The 19,836-nt window shown below is 38.5% G+C and overlaps 2 protein-coding genes and 1 long non-coding RNA gene across 3 annotated transcripts; all 3 read left to right on the top strand.

The window, feature by feature from the left end:
- Window positions 1-60: 60 nt before the first annotated feature.
- LOC140921157 (mitochondrial genome maintenance exonuclease 1-like) lies at window positions 61-8,014 on the top strand. The gene is made up of 4 exons (XM_073371131.1): window positions 61-224; window positions 1,438-1,773; window positions 4,074-4,391; window positions 7,400-8,014. Exons 1-4 carry the CDS (start codon window positions 108-110, stop codon window positions 7,829-7,831), a joined length of 1,203 nt encoding a protein of 400 aa, XP_073227232.1. The 5' UTR covers window positions 61-107; the 3' UTR covers window positions 7,832-8,014.
- A 1,480-nt stretch (window positions 8,015-9,494) lies between these two features.
- Window positions 9,495-10,289, top strand: LOC140921248 (uncharacterized). The gene is made up of 2 exons (XR_012164003.1): window positions 9,495-9,562; window positions 10,059-10,289. It is a non-coding gene; the product is annotated as an uncharacterized lncRNA (long non-coding RNA).
- Window positions 10,290-15,338: 5,049 nt separating this feature from the next.
- Window positions 15,339-19,358, top strand: LOC140921212 (akirin-2-like). The gene is made up of 4 exons (XM_073371193.1): window positions 15,339-15,707; window positions 17,093-17,341; window positions 18,000-18,071; window positions 18,778-19,358. Exons 1-4 carry the CDS (start codon window positions 15,539-15,541, stop codon window positions 18,786-18,788), a joined length of 501 nt encoding a protein of 166 aa, XP_073227294.1. The 5' UTR covers window positions 15,339-15,538; the 3' UTR covers window positions 18,789-19,358.
- Window positions 19,359-19,836: the final 478 nt, after the last annotated feature.

The raw sequence follows: 19,836 nt of genomic DNA, 5'->3' as shown, positions 1-19,836 counted from the left end.
CAGTCTCCAAAGTTGGTAAACTTTTTTTAGTCCCAGTCTCTCGCAGTTTTCAAAAAACAAAGATGGCGGAAAACAGAGCAGCGTTCCCTGCTCGAATGTTTTGCTGAATGTATGTTTTTAAAATGGCTCAAATGTTGATTAAAAGAACATCTGGTTGTCCCAGAAAGTTAATATGTTGGCATCGATGTGGTTTTCGGTTTAAGCGAACTCGAAGCAAGAAAAAGGTAGGCTTTTAAATTAAAAGATTGTAAACTCCTATGCCAGGACGTATCAGCTAGTGTGCATTCTAGACATATTTTAAAGTTCCTTTCCCACAGCAAAAGGTTTTACGTCACATAAATTGATAACTAGACGAAGGTCTTTGTTTTGGGGCTATATGTGCTCAAATTTCTACACTGAAACACATCGATCACTTTTAGATGTACTTGAAAATTAAGCAAAATAACAGTTCAGACGACTTCTTTCCTCAGTTTTTCCCCTTATGTTATTTTTCTTTGGCGTTCTCGCTTTCATTTCCTTTTAAAAATTAGCCCATGTGGCCAATTTTGTGCCTAAAGCTTACTCTACATGATTCGCAGTCATGGGAGATCTGGGTACAGTTAACTCTTGAAGGATCTCTTGTAAATGTCTGTCTGCCCATATAAAGAACAGAAAAACAATCAGAAAAAAATGAACAATATTGCAAAGGGCTAATACCTGCTATACTAGCACATCTGACTAGTTGCTACACAACTACTCACCCAAGGGGGGTACTCTGGATTTCAGGTGACGGGGATGATCCATGGATTTTTGCAGGGTAGGAAAATTTCTCAAGTACATTTTTGGGTTGCTTGATTTAAGTAGGGTTACTTTAGGGAAATTTTGGCAAGTACAGTCTAACCTGTCCTTACTAACATCTCTAATATGGACACCTCTCTATTACGGACAGTTCGTTTGGTCCCAGAAATGCCAAAAATCATGCATTCCCTACCTCTATAATATGGACACCTCTGTAATGATAACTGGCTCTGTCCCTTTGGTATGCGTATTAAAGAGGTTTGAATGTATTTTGTTTGGGTGGCTTGATTTAACTAAGGATTTTGGGGGGGGGGGCATTCAAAGCAATCTGAAGATTTGTGTAAGTGACTGCGAAGTTTTGTGAATAAGTTACAACCAAACTTGTTTTGTGGCTTTTTTAGGGCTCAGAAATTCAGCATGGGATTTTTGGGGGGGTTACCTTTTGGACCAGAGATTTTTTTGGGTTTTCATTTTTGCCCCCATTTGATCATACCAGTCACTTAAAATCCACAGTACCCCTTCTGGGCGCTCACTCACTTCACAAAGTATTTATGAAATTGTAGCTAATGGAGCTAGGACAGATCCTTTGGCCATTCAGGGCTGTACAAAAGGTTGTTTGTTTTTCAGTCTAGCATGAAACATTTTTTCTATCTGTTTCAGAGTAATCCAAGTCAGGATGTTCAAGATATAGATATTACTGAAAGTGAAATTTATTGTCCTTTTATAAATCACACAAAGACTGTAAATCACGATGTCCTTTCTTCTCTCTCAATCTCTCCACTTTCAATCCATCTTGGCAGCAAAAATGTGAAGGATGGTGGCAGAATATATCTTGACAAATTTTGCAGTGTAACATCAATTCTCAGTCAAACCAAGCCTCCAAGTGAATTTTTTGCTTTGAAGAACTGGGCAAAAAGTCAAGTGTCTGAGTTGGGCAAAGAAAAGTTTAAGGAAAAGAAGAAAAGTATTTCCAGAAGAGGAACTTTATTTCATCATGTAAGTACTGCACAATATTTGGCTGGAGAAAACAGCCAATATTTTGCGATGCTACCATCGGTCTCCTGGCGAAATGAGGTCTGAGAAATTAGCACAGAAATTCCATTCTGATGATACATCACTACCCAGACCTGGGTAGTGTGTCTGATTGGTTGAAGCAAATTTTCAGCCAGTCAGAAGCACCACCCAGATCTGGGTGGTGATACATCATGGTATGGAATTTCTGTATTCTTTGCCCAGATGCCATTTCACCTGTCAGAGAAACCGGTGGTAGTGTGCCAAAATGCCAGTTCTTTTCTCAGGCTACACAATATTTTATTTGCCCAATTTATCTCAAACTACTATACACTAATCACTTTAGGATACATTCCCCTTGGTTTTTCTTGGTACAGTAAAAACCCACAATTTTTTTAGGTCAGGGTGAACAGGTTCTTATTTTTTAGGGTAGTTTTTGACAATTCAGGCTGATTAGGCTCTTAGGTAAAATTTTGAATTGTCTGTATTGCAGGGTAGCTTTATGGAAAACATACTTTCAGTGAAAATCCAAACAAATGTAAATTAAAGAAAACATATATACACGATAACCTTTTGTCAAAAGCTTCTCACAAAATTAAAATCGAGAATCTTGACAATCAAAATTGGAGTGATTTTTATGTATAAGAACCTAGTTTTCTTTGCCAGGCTGAACAGGTTCTTATATTTTTGGGTATTTAAATGCAAAATTTTAGCCTGTAGGTTCTTAAATCACTAGCTTCTTTATATGTGGGTTTTTACTGTATTATCTATGGTTTATATCATTGTTAACACATTCAGAGCCCCAGTTTGGGATTGAAAAGTAAGTACAATGAGTTGTTTTCTTTTTGGTGTTTAACACTTATCATACTTTGTTGTTGGAAATAAATGTCCTTAATATACCTACTCAATAATATTTTCACAGCTTTGCTTTCACATTTTGAAATTGCAGCTGTAGTACTTATGGTTTTGGGGTTATTAAAAATATAGACTAACTGTATTTGCATGGTTAGACTGTCAGGGCTTCTGATATTTTGTGCAATTGTGGAGCTGCGAAATTCAGGTAGTCTGCGAAATCCCACAAAATTTACAAAAACACGCAAAATACCATGAAATGTGCTAGAAATCTTATCAAATACACGTCTGTACAACATATTTGAAACTTATCTCAGCTATTTGGGCTGTTTACGTGCTGTAAACGATCATGAAACTTCGTCACTGAAATGAGCAAACAATGTTCCAAAACTACCAGGCATAGATTATGTTGCAAAAAGCTTGGCACTAGCCATGAAGTTAAAAGCTTTGCAAATGGCTCATTTCTGGACCATAATTATTGTTGTTGAAATAGCAAATGATGATCTCTGTTAAGAAAACATTGAAAATGCTGGTCTGATCAGTGCAAAACCGATCAGTTTCTAGCGAAATTTGCCCGAAAATTCCCACAAAATTGGTCGTTTTTTACTGATTGTTTTTTGGCGAAGTTTGCCACAAAAATTCCCATGAAATCAGTCAATTTTTCCTCGAATTTGTCCCTGAGAATCCCTCAAAACTTGGCTTTTTTGGTGACCTATCAGAAGCCCTGATTAGAATGTAAAGAAACTTTGGTTTTATTGATACGGCACATAACATAAAATTTGAAATTTCCTAAACTTGACTTACCAAAATATAGAAATTACACAGACCTACCCAAGGGCTAAGGCAAGTGGCAAGAATCAGAATGGGATTTGTAGGCCCCATGTGGGGTGCTACCCCCACCCAATCCACAAAAATTATTACATATTGATAGCAACGTAGCCTGCAAAGCAGGCATATTTTGCAGGGTTTGTCACCAAGATTTCAAGTTGCCTGGTAAATACAACAAGAAGGCGGGGAATCAAACACCTAGGGATTTCTTTTGGGTCTATTTTCTTCTATTTCCCAATGAAAGTAACCAGGGGCCACATTCATAGTAGCTGGGGAAAATCCCCGGCCCTCGGCTCCTAATGACAGCCCTGTTTTGCATTGCGAGTGATGATGCATCTTGGACGTTGAAACTAACAGAAAGTTGGGGCGAGTCAAAGTCTGATTTCAAGGAAGAGGTTGACGGGTTTAAAATAGAGGAGGGGGTGGGACAGGGGAGCCTCTCTTTTGTATTTAAGATGGTGGCCACAATATTACAACCTCTGAGTTTCTGTCAAAAAAATGCCTGCTCTTGCAGGCTAATAGTGAGGTTAAATCACCATGAGAAAATGTTGATTGTCATTTCCTCTAATAACTGATGCTCTAATGTGGACATTGTTTATTGGCAGGATGTCCAGCAATTCTTCAAACACAAGGAAACACCAATCATAGTGGAAGGGGAGGCTAATGCAGGATATTGGAAGAGTATTAGTCATGTTCTACCAGACATCTCAAATGTTGTTGCCATTGAGAGTGGCGTAGTACATCCATTGTTAGGATATGCAGGAACACTGGACCTTATTGCAGAATATAAGGGTACACTCAGTGTAATAGACTGGAAGACTTCTGTGAAGCACAAAACAAACCTCAAAGACTGCTACTCTTATCCTCAACAAGTGGCAGCTTATGCTGGTGCAGTGAATTATGACAGTAATTACCCCTTTCAGGTACTTTTTCCAACTTGATGCTAAATGCCGTTATTTTCTTCAAGGTGAACCCCTTCATATCTGGAACCAATAGGCCACTTGCACTAAAAGGTCACATGACCAATGCTTCCTTTAAACAAGGAGTTGGAATTTTCATGCTGCTAAAAATTGACAGAGCACATAAGAATTATCTTACACCTGAAATTTGAGAGGAAACACATTTAAGGGAGATATTTTATGACGCTTTGATTTTTCAACGAAGTAGTATGATTTGTATTGGCCGCCATGTTGGAGGGCATACTCTTGCCCTCCAACATGGCGGCCAAAACTACTTTTTGCTTATATCTTGTTAAACGTTTGATAGTTATGCTGAGATGTTCTGTAAACATTACCACATCATCTTTCAACATTTTCCTTGAAGTTTAAGTGCAAAATTTGTGTTCAGAAAGAGGTAATTCTTAATTTTGAAAATCACATTTTGGTCACAGGACCAGCAATGACCTTACTCATTTTAAGAAAATGGTGCAGGTTTGAAAACCAAATCACTTTTATTTTGTTCAAGATATGACCTACTAATTGTTTTTCGAAGCAAAATCTTTCATTGCAAATGGCCTATTGATCACTTTAGAAATAAGAACGGGACTGGTGCAGAAATGTGTCTTGCCACTGTTTCTTTGACCATTACTGGGGATGCCCTGGTTAGCCATTGGCCAATTTTTTCCTTGTCCCTACTACAGCCCCAGAAGTCTTTGTGAAAGTTAACTGGGGTCCAGTTTCCTTCTAATTTATCAAGTGTCAAATATTACTTTGGGTTCCAATCCCACTCTGACTCAGGGTTTATTCCAGCAATTCAACAAGGAAACAGGGTTTGTATGGGTCATGGAAAACCTGAAAAATCATGGAATTTAAGAATTTCATTTCCAGGCCTGTTGGCCCTTGAAAGTCATGGAAAATTAAAATTTTGTTTGGTACTTAAGTTACTGCAGATGATAATGCAAGGACAATGTAAGATAGAGAGAAGTGATTGAATAGTGCTAATGGCACACTTTTAGGGACTGTGCAATAACTATCAGGAGGGGGGGCTGAAAAACTAGAGTTATCTAGCAAAAACGTAGACAGTACTCCCCCTCCAAAACAAAAAAAAATTAGTTCTAACCCCCCTCTGTTATGTTAAAAATAACGTCGCACCCCCCTCCCACCACCCACCCACCCCCACACACACACCCACCCCTCACCGCCACCATTACCATAGATGCCTTTAATTAAATACCTTTTATATTGTCATGCTACTGTAAGCATACGCTTACTTGTTGGATGTCGTCATCTGGAACAAATAGTACCTCAAATGAATGTTCAACAAAGCCATCCATTTCGGAGTCATCTGAATCCAAATCAGAGTTGTTTTCGGAAGTACTTGTGTGACAAAGCATTTGCTAAGTACCAGGGTGCTTACCACATTGGCTCAAAATCTAAAACTTCTGAAGCCAGAAAGGGAAAGGAGCAGAGAAAAAAATCAAAGAACAGGAAGTTGAACGCTTCAAGTAACAGACGAAAAAGATCTTGCATTATATTTAGATCCTTGGGAGTTGTGAATTTGCTTTTCATTTTGATGGAATATTTTCAATAGTTGTTTAACAGCTGTTCGTATTGATATTGTTACAGTCTATCATGATGCCTGTATTGAGAATCTTTTATTGCGTTTAATTTTATTTACATTTCGAATAAAACTTAAGGCCCCCCCTCCGTCAAATGAGTGATTTTACTTTGAGCCCCCCTATCTTGGCAGCAATTTTATGTAATGCCCCCCCCCCCTCTCTAGTTTTTCAGCCCCCCTCCTGATAATTATTGCACAGTCCCTTAGGTGGACACCAGAGTTGGTGTCTGTTGAACTGCTTAAGGTCAAAAACACCCTAAAACACAAAAGCTTTAAAAATTTGTAAAAAGTTGAGAGCTAATGTGGAAAAAGTCATGGAAAGTCCTGGAATTTGAAGAGCTTAAAACAGTACGAACCCTGTGAAAGGCACATGGGCCCCCTCGTGAAACTGTAGAATGCCGTCTCTAAAGAAAAACCATTACAGTAGCCTGCATAGCAGGCGTCCTCCCTCCCTTTCCCCTCTTTGTGCCTGCCACATAGGCTACCATTACAGTGGAACCTCGATATAACAAGGGCCAAGGGACTGGCAAAATTAGTTTGCTATAATAACAAGGTTTCATTATAACGAGGTTCTTTTTGATATATTTTACTATTACAGGGCTGAAGAAAAGCATTTGTTATGTAGAGGTTCGTTATATTGAGTTTCCACTGTAATTTACCACCGATAGACAAATAATATAGCACATCCTCAGTATTTTATGACACAAAGGCTTCTAGGGCTGAACAAATATCTGACACAAATAACTGAAGGAAATATTGCAAGGCTGAGAATCCCAACTGGCAGGAGGAAACCCAATTGGCTATTTAGAAGCAAAGTCAGGGGATTAAACTCTAGAGGAGCTACCAAAAACAATCCCCGAGCTTGAGGTCAACGTAGGATATGAACTAAAAAAAGTCCCTCTCGCATTTTGTGAGTGAAAAAAAAAAGAGTTATGCTCACAAATTTAATAATTAAAGGAGACTTATCTGTAAGGTGAACTTTGGTTGAAATTCTATGAGTCCTTGGCCTGGAAGTAGAAATATACTAGACTGCTAGCCTGCAGTGCAGGCGTTTTCTTCAGGCGCGCGAATGTTTTGCTTGCGAAAGCGCATGTTGAAACTTTCCCGCCCCCTCCCCCTCCCCTCTTTCCTTCTTTCGCCCTAGCATCTATCCTTAGGGTTACTATTTTTACTCTCCCTAATCTTCCTCCATCATAACAAAGAAGGCGGTTACAACAGTACCAACATAAACAAGCAGCTTTCGCACGCCCATAATACGCCTGCACTGCAGGCTATACTAGAGCATGAAGTAATTCTTTAAGAGAATAAAAGCTTTTGTGAATTGTTTACTTTGTAAATACTGGATGTATTTATCTCCTGTGTTGAATTTTAACAGGTGTGTGAAGGAGTGATAGTTATTGCGTACGAAAATGGTGACCCAGCTCATGTTCATCATCTGACACAGGAAATCTGTGAAGCTTACTGGTTAGAATGGTTGATGCGGCTTCAACAATACAAAAACAAATTTCCTGAACATTTTATCCATGAAGCTGTTTCAAAAGTAAATGAAGCAGAGCAGGAATTAAGACATGTTCCAACCGTAGGATCCGTAGCTACCTCTCTGGGTGCAAAATCTTTAAAGAGCATTGGGGTGCCTGTGGAAAGCCTTGCTACGGTTGTGAAAGATGAGGATGTGATCGAAGAAGAAAAAGAACTTTCTTCCAAAGAGACGTTTGATGATAGTTTGAGTTCACGAATAGTAGATACCTGGAAACAGATCTGGAAGAATGTTTTTGACCGCATACGTTCCAGGAGAAAAGATTCATGATCTTTGTTAAACATTGTTGGGTAACGGTACTGGTATTATTTACCAACATTTTTGCTTTGTAAGAAATAAGCTTTCACAGGCTAGAAAACTGAAAAATATTTATAGAAAAGAAAACCCGGAACACTTTTGATGTCACCTTGTGCTTGACTGGCTAGCTGAATGGTCAGTAACCTTTGATGTCTGTTTTAACTACAATATTATTTTGTTTTTTATTCCATAAAAATTCAGTTGTTGTTTCTGACCCTATTAGGGAGAGTCAGGCTGTGTTTACTCTATACCGGATGGCTCGTGCACCATGTACCGACACGAAAACCGCACCAGATGTAGTCTGCTACACAGCCGTTTTTAGTGTCGTCACGCAACGCTCCTCCTCACTTGTTGTCTTGTTTTCTTGTGGGGAGGAGCATTGCGTGACGACACTAAAAACGGCTGTGTAGCAGACTACACCACATGGGGCTTCTGTTCACACGTAAGAATTACGGTGATTTCTGGGCGATCTCTGTAACGGCGCGAAATTGCTCCGCGCCAATCTCGAAAGTGGAGCTTCATATATCAGATGGGTTCTGTGCCACACTTTGGTGCAGTGTGAACAGGTATTCGGACCGTAGCGGAAGTGAATTAGAAGGAGCGAGGGCTGGAATCCACTGAGACGGAAGTAAATAATCAGGAGTGAGGACTGGGATTTAGTTCACCAAACCGTTTTGGCCAATCGCTCCGACGCGATGTTGGATGTGTGTGAACAACTTGTTCCAGTTCTTTACTGTTGCTGTTCAGACTATACGGGATAGCCCACGAAAAGTTATCCAGTAGTGTGAACAGCAACTTTTGTATTAGAGGGGTAGGGCGGCCAACACTTCTCGTAAGCGACACGAGCCGTTAATAGTGACCAGCATCTATGCAAATTTATTGGAACAAAAGAAAGCGTTAACACAAGAAAGACTCCCACAGGATTTGTTTGGAACACCAACAAGGCCGCCGTGAGACTGAGACTGAGCATGACTGAGTTCTCTTCTGAAGTTCGATTTAAACAAAAGTATAACACTTGATCTCGTCCAGGCGTAGCTTCAACAGTTTAATTCTTTACGCTGGCTACGTTTTTCATCTCGTTTCTTTTGTTTTGTTATGTATGTTATTCTATATTTATTCAGTTTGCACTTGACAAAATCAGGAATGCGTTAATTGTTCGAGTAACAGTGACCCTTCTGGGAATAACAGCTACTGTTGTTGTCTTTTTTCCACTACACGTATGCAAATTTCAATGGATTTCAACAACTTAAAGTTTAAAACTCTTTCGCTGAACGTTCGGGGTATCCGTTCTTTTGAAAAACGTAAGTCCATTTTCAACTGGCTATACAAGCAAAATTCAGACATCTGCTTTCTGCAGGAAACTTACAGCACTGAAGAGATTGAAAATCAATGGAAAAAGCAGTGGTCCGGGGACATTTACTTTGCTCATGGCTCTAACCATAGTCGTGGGGTCGCAATCCTTATACGTAAATCCTTTGACTTCAAATTGAAATCAATTCGATCGGATGAGGATGGGAGGTACCTCATTTTAGAGACAACTATTCAAGATGTTCCATTCCTTCTGATAAATAAAAGGGGGGAATTTCATATATCCCATGATGCTTCGCGGCAAATTTGTCTCTTCTCTCCGCGGTGGAAAGGGCGTTCGAGCGGTTTCGAGGGAGATTTTCAACGACCTGAATTTCAAGATGCAGCTCATCCAAGGTAAGTTTTAATGAGCCTTGTTAATCTTTGGTATCTTATTAATAATGTAAAATGGTCCCATGGTCATTTCACGCATTATTGCTCTCGTTTACGACCCCGTTAAGCCATGCTGTTTTAACTCGCAAGTTAATATTTATTTAGATGACTTTCAGTTATCGAAAACTGTCTTTATTCTAGCAAGGTTTTGCCCTTATAAATTATTTAAATCGGCGGACAAGGGGTGCTTGATACTAGTTCCACGCTCCGACCTCTTTCGACCTCGCGATTTTTATGGGTTTGATCGTTTTGAAATATCGCATTTTCTGCCCTTTCTCCACTAAGATGCAAGACGAAGGTTTCAATTTCTTTATGCTAAGTCCCCCGAAGATGGGACATTTTCTATTGAATTCGCCCTTTTTTCGTTTATCAAAACACAAATATTATCTCTTGAGGGTATGATCAATGTTTAAATTCAATGGTTTATAGTAATTGAAGCTTTTTTGTCTCATTATTTTAGGTAAATTGGTTTCTCATGGTGGCTTCCGGTCGCAACCGCGCGTGGGGAACTTGAAATATACAGGGCAGCAAATGTCATGGAATAGCACGCCGTAGGACCTCAACCGGCGTATAAAACCTTTTAAGACATTTTGATAATTCTTTTAGGATCCATTGTAGTGAAGAAGTGGGTGTTTTTGTATATGTATTGTGCCATTTCTTAATAAAGCTTTTTTCTGTTTATGTTTGACAATGATGCTTAGCTCGTGTTGTGTTACGAAAAATATGGAGATGTCTTTGTTATTTTTATTGTTTGTTGGAGCTATTTCCCTCCTTTGAATTTTATCTCCGATAGACGTCACTTTGCTCTTTAACGGTCTCGGTATTTTCGACTACATAAGCCGAGCTTGTTGAAGTAAAAGCGTGTGCAGTCACTGTACGGTTGATGTACTGCATCGATGAATTATTGAACTGACAATATGAACACCCCGATCACAAATTTAAAACAAGCAACGAAGAGAAATCTCACACCTAGAATATGTATTTATTTCAAGACAAGTCGTGGAAATGGCCTGTTAATTCATGGAGAGCTTTGTCAACGCACGTTAAAACAGGACGTACAGAAGCAAAGACCTTCCTCGCTAGCTTCTAAGAACGTTTGTGTGGACTGCGTTGCTATCGTAAGTCTAGTTAACTCATAATCGGCGGGCAAAACACTCTCTTTGACTTAACAAGAGATATATTTGGAATAGTAAAACGAAAATCGTAAATAGACCGACACAGCAAAGGTACAGAAAGTTTTATCGGCAGAACAAATCCCTTTCCACCGCTGTTCAACTGTCACTGTCACGTCCTTCTTGAACTGATAGCATCACGTGCGTTCGGAAGCTTGATAATATAGTATGAAGCGATGCATAATGGGATATATGAAATTCCACCCTTTTGATAAATATTTACGCTCCCAATACCACCACAAAGCAATCGTTGTTCTTCCAAACATTGTCTGAGCTTATCTATGATGAGGAGACCTCTACGACACGTGGGGAGGTTTCAAGTCGAACAAGGAACCATTATATTCAACTCTCTCACCAGTTGAACATTTTCTACTTTTCAGTCTCTTCAATGCTTTTCCTGAAGAATGGCGCAAAATATTAAAAACAAATAAAAACTCTTTCTCTTCAAAAACTCATGATCTAATCCAAACTGATTTCAAGTTACGTATTGAAGGGAAAAAAGTCAATTTCCAAAATCTTAAATCAAAGTCATTATATGACAGTTTTGTTTCTAAGATATCCAGTATACCAACAGCGCAAAGGAAATATAACGAAGCTTTCAGCACACACACATTTCAGTTGGACTGGGAAAAGATACATCTACTGCCCTTCAAAACAACATTGGATACTAAATTAAGAGAATTCCAATATAAGATATTAAACAGGATCTTATACACGAACAAGATGCTGTTTAAGTTCAAAAAAGTAGATCCTCCCTTGTGCGATTTTTGTGAAAAGGAGTTGGAGACCATAGAACATCTCTTTTTCCATTGGACAAAAGTAAGCATGTTTTGGAATGATTTAAAGTCTGTACTTGATTCTTTTAATATAACTATTAGGTTTGATATCATGAATGTCCTTTTTGGGATCTTAGATACAGATAATATAAGCATTCTAGTCAATTACATCATTCTTGAAAGCAAATATTTTATTTACCGCTGTAAGTTAAATAAGGGCTGTTTATGTGTAAGTCTGTTAGTCGATAAATTTAAAAAAACGTTTCAAACCTAACGTTTTATCGCGAAAAGAAACAACAAAATCCATTTCCATGATAAAAAATGAAGCCGTTACTCCCATTAATACAACAGTAGTTATCCAAACTTCGTTTTTCTAATACTCCCTGTATTACTCTGTATTTTAAGTTCAAGTCGAATAAGTTATGTAAGCCTTGTAGTGTAGTGCAGCGTAGCTTTTTATTTATTTATTCTATCTTCTTTTTTTGTTTTTTTTGTAATGAAGGTAGTTGTCGTAAATTTTGTAATGTTTGTATGTTTCGATCTGTATCTTGTTTGTACTATACCTGTAAAAAGAAAATAAACAAATAAAATACAAAAAAAAAAAGAAAAAAAAAAAAACAAGGCCGCCGTTCCATTGTTTTGGAACACCAAAAAAGCCGCCGTGTAGTCATGTGAAAACGCCCTGATTTCGACCAATCTTATTGCACAAAAATCGAATGCGCCATCAGATGCACGTTTGAGTAAAAGCGCTCTATAGAAAGCGGGGTTTTGAATTTACTGCACACTTGAAATCCCCTCTAAAGCATCTGTAATTATTTTTGATACCAAAGGCTCGTTTGTCTGGAATGGCCGTAACGCAGACCCCGCTCCATTGCCATTTTAAACCTCCTCTGAAAGTGAAACGTAGCGTCAGAAAAATGTCAACAGAGGTGTATTTGGACTAAGTAATGCAAGCGGCATTTCCGCTCAACTTGCAGCGCATAACGTTACGTTGTTTAATTTTCCATCAAGATGGAATTGGCTTGAAAGGTGTGTAATGATCCAAGCGGGCAAGAAATCTTTCAGTTCAAGAAAGAAAACTTCGCTTACCCTCCTTGCAATTCAAAAACTGTTCGCAAAACTGGGGTTGGGAGTGCTCTGAAGCAACGAATTATCCTGGATTACATGACTTTTTCCGCGCGATGACCAATTTCGGTCATCCTTTGGTTAAGGTACGGTAAAACGGGAAACTAAAACGTGCAACCTGTTTTGCAACGTAACAGTGCTACAAATAAAAACGAGATACATAGTGATGTTGCGCATTTCACCACCCACGGATCAAACCTGTCTTGCAAAAAATCAGGTTGTTGCTAGAAAGCAAAGATGTTGCAGAAAGTAGAGAATAGTTCAATCTGCTTCTGCAACAAAATCTGTACATGCTGCTCGTCTAACTGGCTCTTATCAAACTTGTTTTGCAGCAAGTGACGTAAATCCCGAGTATGGCGTGGCTTCCGCGTAATTGTATCCAATCAGAAGTCAGTATTCACGCAACTTCTAACACTGACCCGATTTGTTGTTAGACAGGTTTGAACGTGGGTGGTAAAATGCCCAACATATGTAGCAAATCAAGCTGCATGTTTTTTCGTTGTCCGCTTTACCGTAGCTTTAGATGGTCGATTACAGGATCCGATTGTCGAAAAAATGGCTAGACAGTACTCTGGTTCAAGAGCCACGGTTTTTCCTTAAGGTTTCCTTAGCCTTCGTGGCATGACAAATTCAGGTCGCAAAAAATGAACGGGCTGGGTGTACGGTGTGTCCTCTCACAGTTTGTTCAGTGCCACTGAAATATTCCAATCTCTTTGCTCTAACTTGTGCTTAAACGTAGCTTATTCCTTAAGTCGTGATAAAAACACGAGAATTTAGGGTCTGACTAAGACGTCGCGCACACAAATATACTTCCAGTTGAATGAGATGTTCAAATCCTCGATCACGCTTGTAAATAGCCAACTAGTTTACCTGTGGCCAGTTGGGATTCTTAACCCTATTACGTTTGATTTAAACGCGGGGGGTACTAGATATATCCTTGGGTGGGGAAGTGCGGCCCGGCCCCTCATACCCTGACCCTGTTTAAGACAAAAGTCGCTGATTTTCCTACCCTGTTTAAAATTTTTGATACCCTGGTTAAGACATTCGTAGAACATACGTGCAGGCTGTTTATCGTCCAAGAAAAGATACCCTGTTTAAGACAAAAATTGATAAAATCGATACCCAGATTAAGACAAAAAATGATAAAATCGATACCCTGTTTAATACAAAAATCCGGAAAAACATACCCTGGCTGGCAGCACGTCCCCATTAAGCCCTTATAAGGGAGTATCCCCGGATTTAATTCATTTGTTTCAGGCATTTACTCGGCCCTACTAACGTTAGTGCTATAAACACTGCCCTGCTAGGGTGAATAACGGAAAATTATTTTTTATTTATTTTTATGCGTGATAAAAAATGTTTGCGCACTTGTAAGGAACAAGCTGCATTTAGGCTGCAGCTCCATTCTACCATTCAAATAAAGGCATTGAATCAAATTGGAGTGTATCAGATTATGCCCAAAAGAGGTGGCATGGATTTCTAAGAAGAATTTTAAAGCCCCTTTCGAAAGAATCCCATACAAAACTGAATAATTGTGTTTTCCAACCCAATACTGTTTCATTGTTCCAGTACTGTTTTTTGAGTATTCGATGTCTTTTGCGAAGTTCCCATAGATGAAGTTTCAGGTCGTTTTCCCAGTTCATTCATCAGTGAATTGTACCTCGAACTAGACTTTCCCAGCGGAAGGAGAGCAACAACTGTGAGCGAGGTTTGGGAAACGATAAAATTGTAGACTGCGAGCCAGTTCATTATTTCTAGTTTCTAGCGGCGAGTAAACATACCCGCGCCCGCGAGATACAGCGCGAGTGAGCAGCGTCTCTTTTCTCGCAATTTCCCCCAAATAGAGAACTTTCTGGCACGACAAGAAAATAGAATTTGCAAAAAGGGCGCTTGAGTTTTTGGTCAATAATGAAGGAAAAATAACTTCTGATAGAAAAAGGCTATGTGGCCAATTTTCCTGGTGTTTATTCACTATTTTTTCGATTTTCTTTTTATAGCTTCTATGATGAAAAGTTTATTTTTGCAAAATGAAATTCTCGGTATGAATTCCTCACTTTTCACATTCACGTACACGGTAACCTTCATAATTAAGTTTTCAGTGAGGTTTGTTTTTCCCACTTGTTTCAATTTAGCATCGTTTTGCCTTGAGATTAATTCTGCCTATCGCACCACTCATCGATTTTGCTGCGAAATGGCATTTATAGCTATTTTTCAAGCTCTCGCAGTAACTGTCTAAATTTTAATGCTACGGTAATATTGTTGCGTCACACCTGCAAACAACGGTCCTTGCGTCACCTTAACTTAAAGGTAACAGTAAGAATAGTTTCTCCATTGACGCGCAAAAGTGACAAATTTTTTTTATTATTTTTTGACTCAGCTGTCTATGTGACTGGGAGGAGGCACTTTTACCTCCCGGTCAAACAATAAAACAGTACGTGTATTCCAAGAACAAGGCCATATTTTTTGGATTTCATGAAGATAGTTCCAATTTCAATCTGTTTCAGGTAGTTGGGAAGAACAGACTCCTGGGATTTGTGATTGTGACGTGACAATAAATTACCCTCTACTCCTCCCAGAGTTAGGTCGTTTGGTTCAATAGGAACGAGGCGAGTTTGGTCCTTGAAATAGCTTCGCCCTGATTGGTGGATTATTGCCGATTCAAAAACATAGCCAAAATTAGTTGCTATCGCCGCCATCTTTAGGTTATTACGGGTTCCTTTGAGAAGATTTAAGCTATAAATCCGAGTCATCCTAAGGAATCGAGTCATAACAAGAAGCTTTCGTAGTTCTGTCGAGTGTCAGATAGTCCGTCTATCATCTGCTGAGTTTATTTTTGAAATTTCTATCAAGTATCGAGGAGAAACGCTATGGCTTGCGCCACCCTCAAGAGGTCTTACGAATTTGATCCTTTGCTTACTGCTCAACACCAACCTTCGCCAAAAAGAAGAAGATGCGTTCCGCTCAAACCATCAACACCATCTCCTGCCGTAACAACAGAGTCGCATTTTTTGGGTGTTGCTCCAAGATTGTCCCATGGTATTGAAAATTTTATTTAACCTCTTACTTATGTAGATGTACCTTGACTTTAGCTGTATCTTGTTAGTTTTGTGTAGCTCTCGACGATTAGTATTCCTTACCAGCTTATTTTGTTTTGTCATGGCTGTTGATGTAAAGTAGCGAGTATTGGTTCAAAGAGATGTGTTTAAGTTAAACTCTCTTTCAACGTTTTTAAAAACTTAACATTTGTCTTGGACGTACATCGGCGTATTGCGTCGTTTGCTCTATTCATCTATTCAAGTGAGCCAATTTATTGTGAATTTTTTTTACTTACCGGACAGTATTGATTGGCTACTAAAGTCACCTGAGAAATCGTTCTGTTCTTTGAGTCAATCGAGACTTTTTAAAAAAGAACTTTCTCTTCGTTATATACACTTAGGTTTCCTTATGCATATTGAGGTTGCAAATTTCCTCGAGGGGCTTGTTTGAATGCAATACTGTATTTCACATTTGCTTAAATTTCATCTACGCGTTTTTAACACACATGGTGTTATGTTATAGGTCGAAATTTCCTCTTAGAGAAATAAGGCAGCTCATTTTTAATTTCCTAATATATGGTCACCACTTCTTATTTCTCAAACACCGTACTTTCGTATGAAAAGATTCTTTACAGTGACGATGTTATTCTCTCAAAAGATAATTTTCCAGCTTTGTTTCTTCAGGAAACGTTCCTTTTTGAGAACTTTTGTATGGAATGCTTCTATACCAAACAATAGATAACATGTGCTTTTATGTCGCTAAAAAGGCTGTTTTCTGCAATGTTTTACTTGTGTAGATATTGGCATGCAAATTGGGATGTAGAAGTCTCTTGAATGCATTATTCTTTTAGTTTTTTTCTTGTCACCAAGTCAAAGCAAACATTAACGTTGATGATATTTGTTGTTGGTAAAGCTATAAAATTCCTGCTGCTGTGTGAAAGACTATAAAAATTTCATTTCTTCATCTGTTTGAATTTTGCTAAGCACAAACATAAGAAGGACAGAAGGGAAACAGTGTGAGCGTAAGCCACACACAGGTTGAAAAGTTGCTATTTTTTTTTATGAGTAAAGCAGAACCTAAAATAATAGGCCAAGCCATTCTGTATAAAAATAAACTGGCAGACACGCATTTCTGGTTTGGTTCTACATGTCAAGTGGACCAGTAACACCACAAAATCCTCTAAATTCAAGGATTCATGACAAAATACGATACAAAACATGTCCCAGACAACAGATTTTGAAATTGGTACCTTGTTTGCTATAATTAACAGTCCTGTTAATGTTTTCCTCAATTTACAAATGTGTTTGACTGGTCATTAGGTTTAGGTCTTCTGTTTTTGTTCCTTGAAAAATTGTGTAATGTGAACTATGTATGAACCTTTTTAGATCAAGTTACAGCCAGCATTCATCAGGAATGGAGACGCCTGCAGCGGCGGAGACACCTTAGAGTACCCTGTCCAAGTTCTCCAGAAATGAGCGCTTTCTCTTCATATTCCCCTGGTTCTTCACCGCCACGAAAAGAGCAACCCCTTTTCACCCTGAAACAAGTCACTCTTATCTGTGAAAGGATGTTAAAAGAAAGGGAAACACAAATAACAGAGGAATATGACAAAGTTTTGAGAGAAAAACTTGCCGGTATGTGAGTGTGTGGTCATGTTGTTTAGTATACCTGTATGACTGACTGTTACGCCGTGTTCTAATCAGACAATCCCTTCTTTTGGTTGGTTTGGTTGAAGAGCCCAGTAAAACACTGTTTAATCATTTTTGGTTGAAATACACTGTCTTGTGACTGGGAACTATTCATAACAAGACTTCCAAGATTTCAACAGTACATACACTTTATTCCAACATGGCAGCAAATTTTGTTATTCTTTTGCCTTTATGCTAAGTTGTCTTCAACACCTAATTTCAAGGCAATATTTCTTTTGAATTCTGCAGACACGATTGAGGAAAAAAGAGCTAATTAAAATAAATATAAAAGAAAAGTGATATTGTTGCAATTCTGGAATTAGGCGTGTTCTGGCAATCGAAACCCTCATAAAATGGCCAAGAATATTGCTCTTTAATGATACACTGTGGATTACATAGGGTGAGAGGAAAATTAAAGAAGTGGCTTGCCCTTTGGGCATACTGTTGCTGAAGTTTTCTAGCCTTGAGCTGTTGTTCTTGTTTGCAAATGGTGATGTCCAGATTGGCGTCACTGCCAGATTGCAGCTCGCAGAGTGTTGTGTACAGATTTGTTTAAATTCTAACTGATAAAATAGCATTTATTTTTTTCCTTTGTAAATCCTAGAACAATATGATGCATTTGTCAAGTTTAATTATGATCAAGTACAGAGGAGATTTCAAGAGACAGCACCAACATGTAAGTGTCCTAGTTTTAATCTTTTACTAATCTATGCTTATGTTATGAGGTTTGTTTACAGTCAAAACTGACCTTAGGGGTTTGTATCAAAGGGGTCATTTTGAGATAATAAATATTATAGATCCACTTATTTGGTGAAACCAGATGAATAATATTTTCAAAGGCTGATTTATCTCAGCAATCCATGGCCTAATCTCCTTGCTCAGAATAGCCAGCAGGTACTCCGCCTTCAGTAAGCTGTTCTGCCAGAGACATTTCACGAGTGTTGACTGCATTTTGACCTCAAAAGCCCATACTTTTGTTCCAGAATCTGGTTATGAGCTCTGGGTATGCCAAATCTACCAAGAAAGACTTATTAGAGGGCTTTAGATTTGAGGATGAGAACATTTACGAGTGCAAGATTTAACTTAAAGTTTTTTATGCATGTTCTCAAAAAGAGACACCCCAGAAAGCTTCATTTTACTTCATTTTACAAACTTAGTTAATAGAGACAGTGGGGCATGCAAAATGTCCATATTATCAGGGTGGCTGTGTAAAGTGGGTTTTAGAGAAAATGTAATGTAAGGACTTTCTTTCCCAGTGACAAAGCAAACTGTCCATGCTAATGAGGCGTCCGTATTAGGCGGGTGTCAGTAACGCAGGGTTTGACTGTACTTTTTCTTTAGATCAAGAAATAACAAAGTTAACATTGTCTTTTTCTTTTTAGATGTGTCATAGAATTGATCCTGAGCTGGCTCAGAAAATGGATCTGCTCTTCCAAGTATTTTACATTATAAACCATGTGTAGGTGGAGTTTATGGTGATGCTGCTTTGTTATGGACAATAATTATACTGATAATACAAGTGCTGAGCAACAAATACAACAGACTGTTTTCTATATCATCTTCAGTGACTCCTATTCCAGACTTTTTTACCTCATCTCATGTGGGCAGCGTCAGCATAACAGCAATCAGTTCATTACAATAATATTAAACAGACAAGAGATCGTTTTCCTTGGATCTTTTCAAAATTAAGTGATGTTTGCATTATTTACCTCTAAACATTTCCCTTCATTTTTTTTCTTGATTTCTCTTGAATACTGTTTTGATGTTTACTGAATGTAAATACAGTTGTAAATAAGGCCAGCTGATTAGTTCAAGTTGTATATCTGTTGTTTATTAATTTAGAGTTTTAAAAGTCTTGCGTTGTCTGATGACATAAATTGTGTTAAATGATTATTATTAGGGAGTGACAGGGCAATAAAATTTGTGTTATTCAACTTTGGCTGGACAACACATAATTATTTGATTTTTGCTGTTCCACTGTTTACAGGGCTTAAAATAATGGCGGGTCAACAGACAGTGTCCCACCTGAATGGTGACCTGACCAGCCAAGAACTTCACTTGCCGGTCATGTTAACCAGTCACGCACACCCTCATTCTTGAACAAACAGACAAATCCTCACCTGTAAATCTTAGATTTTTGTTTGTTTGTATAGTGCATCTTTTAAACTTGACTGTCACAATGTTGTCCGTGCTTTTACTCAGGCATTTTCGGAGCCAGTTAGTTTTTTTGTTAGAGTTTTTAGACCACGCCAGGTTTCTACCTTGGGTATTTGAGTGGTAGAAGTTCCCCCTCCCCCTCCCAAATGCCCAGCTTCCTTCCCAAAAATATTGTTATCATTATGGAAAATAAGTAACTATATCGGAAAAATTATCCAGACTCGACGAGGTCAGTGCACACACTGTAACATTACACACAATTTTGTCTCAAAATGTACCAGATT

Source organism: Porites lutea, chromosome 1 (genome assembly GCF_958299795.1).
Source record: "Porites lutea chromosome 1, jaPorLute2.1, whole genome shotgun sequence".
NCBI classification, from domain to species: domain Eukaryota; kingdom Metazoa; phylum Cnidaria; class Anthozoa; order Scleractinia; family Poritidae; genus Porites; species Porites lutea.
Note: the sequence above shows the minus strand (reverse complement) of the source record. Positions and strands in the feature narration are given on the sequence as shown.